The 5288-nt window shown below is 46.6% G+C and overlaps 1 protein-coding gene across 1 annotated transcript in view; it reads left to right on the top strand.

Moving 5' to 3' along the window:
* LOC109377429 (dihydropteridine reductase-like) overlaps positions 1-3899 on the top strand; it is a 17340-nt gene extending 13441 nt beyond the window's left edge. Inside the window, exons 2-4 of the mRNA XM_019633767.1 lie at positions 165-382; positions 1541-1624; positions 3215-3899. Coding sequence (XP_019489312.1) covers positions 165-382; positions 1541-1624; positions 3215-3320 — 408 coding nt within the window. The 3' untranslated portion in view covers positions 3321-3899. The remainder of the gene's footprint in view (positions 1-164; positions 383-1540; positions 1625-3214) is intronic.
* Positions 3900-5288: the final 1389 nt, after the last annotated feature.

The raw sequence follows: 5288 nt of genomic DNA, 5'->3' as shown, positions 1-5288 counted from the left end.
GCCTTGATGTGTGAGTCTGGGCATGTTACTCACTGTATCTGAGCCTCGGCTTCCTCAGCAATAAAAATAGGGTCCACCTCATGGTTTTTGCGATGAATGTTAAGTGCCAGGCAAGTATTAGGCATGCTTGAAATGTTTATGCCCCTTTCACTGTCTCTCCGTAGGTGCCCACCTGTCTCTTCTTCCCGGCCTCCCCTGGACCCTGGCATGGTTGCCTTGGGACACACCGGTGGCGGCCAGTGGTCACTGACCCGTTTTCTCCCCATTTCCCAGGGATGATCGGCTACGGCATGGCCAAGGGCGCCGTCCACCAGCTTTGCCAGAGCCTCGCTGGGAAGAACAGCGGCATGCCGGCCCGGGCTGCGGCCATCGCCGTGCTCCCGTAAGTGGTTGGGGAGGCTGCCCTCCTCCGCCCCACTGCTGAGAGTTCACAGGTGTCCTAGAGTCGCTTTCCACCAGGGGCCTATGTGTGTCGTCACCTTGGCTCCTAAGATTCACTAAAGGCCCTGAGGAGCTTTCTTCAGGTGTGCGATGATCCTGGGCTGGCCAGAGTGGTGGGCTGGCTGATGGGACGGGTCTTTCTTGCCTCTTTCTTGTTTTATTTTCTTCCCTCTATCCGTCCCTCCTTTCCTCCGTATTAAAAATAGCCAACACATTCTATTTTAATATTTGTTGTCTTTCATGTCATTATAAGGTCAGTGTGGAGGAGAGACTGTACTTAGTCTTTGTGTGTGTGTGGTGGGGGGGGGCACTCTGAGGGAGATTATGGGACACAGTGGGAGACAGTCTTATTTGTGATCAGGAAGAAGCCCCCAGGCAGCTGGTGCAGTTGAGGCAGCTGCTTTGGAGGCAGAGAGTTCCTTCTTGCTGGAAGGATTCTGGCACCGTCGGGCTTGTCTCTTGCCTACATGCCTATAAAGTAGACATTGACGCTGCTGGGGGACTGGACACTCTGGCTCCGTTTCGTCGGTGAGCTTCTGTGATCCTGTGACCTGCCCCCACAGATATTTTGAATAATTCCTAAGGCCTGCATGGTCTTGGGAAAGGCATAGTCGTACATATCTGAATTGTGTGTTCTCTTGCCGAAAACCCTAAGGTTTCATCGAAAACAGCCACAAAATGCAGTAGGAGTCTGTCTTTTCCCCATGTTTAAAGGGATGTTCTCATTACACTTAAAAAATCCTGAGAAATGAGTCTGCCACATTTTAGGGAGCGAATGAAGATGTAAACAGTAAAGCAGTTTACTTCAATAAAGACTGTATCTTTTAAAAAGGCAAAATGTAGCTCTTTTCATTTTGCTCCTGTCTGCCTAACCGGTGAGTCACCAAGCACCTCACTGAATGACGCCTGGCCGTGAACTCTGTAAGTGTGCATGGCTTCCTGGCCGCTCTCTGATTATCTTCATGTGATCTCTCCATGGAAATGCCGCTGTGCTGCCCTTGGTGCTAGAGGCTCGTGGTGCTTTTTCCTGGCCCAGGAGGCCGGGCAGCGGTGGTGATAAAGGGGACGCACAAATGACAAGCCTGTCTCTGCACCACAGGGTTACCCTGGATACTCCGATGAACAGGAAAGCCATGCCCGAAGCGGACTTCAGCTCCTGGACGCCCCTAGAGTTCCTCGTCGAGTGAGTATCACAGTCGTAATGTCAGTGACGAGGCAGCTTCCAGCCCCTTTTCTCCGCCTCTTTTGAGCTAGAGGACAAGCCCATGTTCTTTTGGGGGGGGGGTCCCAAAAACCTTGCCCCAGGTCACACCGCGGAGCCAGGATCTAACCAGGCAGTGTGGCTGCGGAGCCTGTGGTCTTAGCCACTATGTTGGCAGTTCTTTCCTCCCGTGGCAGGTATCATGCTTAATGCTGGATGTGCAAAACAGAAATTTGAAGTTGTGCCGGACACCAGGCTTGGAATTGTGTTTGCATTTACGTTTTTTAAAAAGTCCAAGACTCCCCAGCAATACCTGAGAGAGACATTGATCTAGGATCTAGGTTCTACATGGAACATCTGAGGTCACGTGTCTGAGTCAGTGCTGACCTGCAGGGGGAGGGCGGGCCAACCATTCTTTATCCCTGAAATCATGTTCCTCTGTTTGTGGTGTTTGAAAACTCACATGACAGGTTGGCATAAAGTTTGCTTCGAAATGTCTGGGAGCACTTCACCTTCTTTGCTGTCCATGGTTAGGGTGGCATTTGCTCTCACCTACTCCAGACTGCTGATGGGGGTGCAGGAGAAGTAAGACAGCTTATAGCTTGCATAAGTAACATGTGCATCCCGACACACCCAAGCGTGACTTGTCTCCTTCGGAGACTTCGCGCCTGCTCTGCCCGGCCCCCCGAGATGGGGTCAGGACATAATACAGTAGTTTAGGGGGTGGTAACAGCGCTTTGTCTTTTGAGCCTGTGTATCTTCCCTTGGCTTGTTCCATCCTCAGAGTGGGAGCTCCACTGACTTGACAGTTAAACATTAACTCTGGTCCCGAAGGTTACAGACGGGCACTAAGGAGTATCCCAGGAACCCCTCAGTGCTTCCTAATTAAAGACGGTCCACAGTCCCAGTGGGGGATGGTTAAAGGGAACGGCACACTCAACACCCAAAGTAAATGTTTTCAAAATTACCGGCTACTTGTTCAACCTTGTGAATTTCTTAAGACTTTTATTCCTACCTTCTTAGAGGAGGCCTTGCCGCCTTCAAGCAGTGTTAGTTGCCCCTCGCCACCCAGATAGCTATTAGATGCCTCCATTCCACCATTTAATGTGTTTTATTGTAATAGTCTGTTTTTTATGCATATATTTTCCCATATATGCTTGGCACAGCCATAGGTGCTGCATAAATGTTTGCTAAAACAAAATGAATTTTTTCTCCTTTAAATTTCTGGGAAGGCGATACAGCAAAGCATAAAGTATTGCGCGCATGTCTGTCTCTTAGAATGAACTAATTAAAGGCTTTTTTAATTACTTAAAATCATATCACTGAGTTATAAAGGATTCCTACAGCACAGAAAAACAGAACAATGGACGTTAGAATCTCGCCAGATCCTGCCACTCAGTGGTTAGAATGAGTGAAGTGCTGAAATCACTGGGGACCTGGCTATGTGTCCTTGATGCCTTTGTGGCTTTCCCACCGCTGCTCGGTACCCCTCCATCCTCCAACCATTGATGTGAATATAAGCGTGTCCATATTTTTGCTTTTACAATGTAAAGCTTTTCTCCTGTGCTCTAGAACCTTCCACGACTGGATCACAGAGAAAAACCGACCAAGCTCAGGAAGCCTAATCCAGGTGGTGACCGCAGAGGGCAAGACGGAGCTAACCCCGGCGTATTTTTAAGCTTCATTTCAGTGCCTGCGGAGGGCCTGCCGGAAAAGTTGTTACCTCCATGTAGCTGAGTCTGGCCCTGTGTTTTCTGTAGTCCTGTTCGTGTACAAGACAGTGAGACCTATATTTCTCTCACCTAATGTGCATTTGCTCTCCTAAGACAGTGGAAAATGTTCATGTGCAATCAAAACGTGTGAGTAGAGGCCTCAGGTCAGTGCCATCAATCTGTGTTGACTGCCTAAGTTCTGGAGGGCCCTGAGAGGCCCCTCTGTACCGGCGTCATGTTGCATTGCTTTTGAGACTGTCTGTCTGTCCCTGACAATGGCTGTCGGCTTGACTAATTCAGAGATTTGTTAGTATCAGGGACATTTGAGGGCCCGAGTTATTTTTGAATGTTACGTTTATGTCACAGATGTGGTTTTTGCAGCCTCAAATTACACTGCCTTAAAACTCCTTTTGTGGTGTAAGCAGAGTCCGGTGGACTCGGTTAAGGTATCATTTTCCTGGGCAGTTGCCGCAGTTGCCAAGTGTGCAAGAGAACCATTTGTGATTCTTTGGAGTTTATCATCCTAATAAATGCGCTTCGTTTAGTGTGTTGTCTTCTTTAATCAAACTGTATCTTAGTCATAGATGAATGCACTAGAATCATGGGCTGCTGGCCGTGTTTAGTAGGGTGTTTGCAAAAAGGAGCGGACTGAAATCCTGAACTGTGTTTCTTCAACACGGCGATGTAGGCAGGATTCTGCCTTCGGCACATCAGAACCTGAGGGTGGTGGGTTCACCCTGTGCATTTAGAAGCAGCATTCCACGTGACTGCTAACAGGCCGTTCAGACGGAGAACTCTGATCTAATCCAGCCCTTCATTTTACAGATGAGGAGACTGAGGCCCAGAGAGTCAACTTAGCATCCTCACGGCCAGTAAGTGGCAGCACCAAGCCCAGAACCTTGGTCACCATATGGCTGCTGTTTATAAAAGCATTTACCATGCGATTTGTTTTCTGTTTTTTTTTTATTCTTAAAAAAAAATTTTATTGAGATAAAATTCACAAAACATAAAATTAAAATTAGCCATTTTACAGNTCCCTGAGCCTCAGTTTTTCATCTGTAAAATGGGGATAAGTAATAAAAATACCTCCTTTATATGGTGGTTGTGACTTGTAAACATTTTAATGGATGTAAATGGCTTAGGTTTGTCAGGGAGTCAGTAGTAAATGTGAACTATTATTATTATTTACTCCTGGCTTATTTTGGCCCAGCTACTCCTGCTTTTCATCTTAATAACTGTGTTCATCTTTAAGCTCTTAGTTAGATATTGCTAAACGTATTCGAGTCACGAAACTTTTCAGCTTTGATTCAGACCCCAGAAAAATCTGGGGAGATCTCCGTAAAACTTGAAAATAAATGAAGAAGAGACTTAGTGGTCCATCCAACCCAAGAAGAGTTGTTCAAAAATGAAAAGTGTTTTTTCTCTTGGGGAGATACTGAGAAAACCCCTATGCCTTTATTTCCAAGGTTGTATTTGTAGCTTCTCTACTGTATTGAAATGATTGTGACCACTTTCGTTTTGCTGTGTTTAGAAATCAGTCTTTAGGGACTACACTGATCATTTTATAATTGGGAGGAAAGTATCATCTTAATGAAAATTTTTTTCATGTCTTGCAAATGATCCCCTTACCTGTGTTGTGTAGAATTCTGTAAAATTAAACCATTAGGGTTGCTGGTTGCTGACTGTTTTCTTTCTTCATCAGATTCTGCTCCCCCACCCATACCCCACCCCCATTTTGTTTGAATGGAATAAAGAGTGAGTCCTGGGTGTTCCGGGGGCAGGGGCTGGATGAATGAGATTAGTACGCAGGTTTCTTTTAGTTCCTGCAAATTTTGTTGATCTTTATACCACTGCTGGCCTCCTGCCCCTGATTAAACAGAGAAGCTGGGGATGGTGAAATATTCTGCTGTGCTTCTAAATAACTTTTTGAGATC

The sequence above is a fragment of the Hipposideros armiger genome, unplaced genomic scaffold (assembly GCF_001890085.2).
Source record: "Hipposideros armiger isolate ML-2016 unplaced genomic scaffold, ASM189008v1 scaffold_1398, whole genome shotgun sequence".
Classification (NCBI taxonomy): domain Eukaryota; kingdom Metazoa; phylum Chordata; class Mammalia; order Chiroptera; family Hipposideridae; genus Hipposideros; species Hipposideros armiger.
The sequence above is the reverse complement of the archived record's forward strand: the minus strand, read 5'-3'. Positions and strand labels throughout refer to the sequence as shown.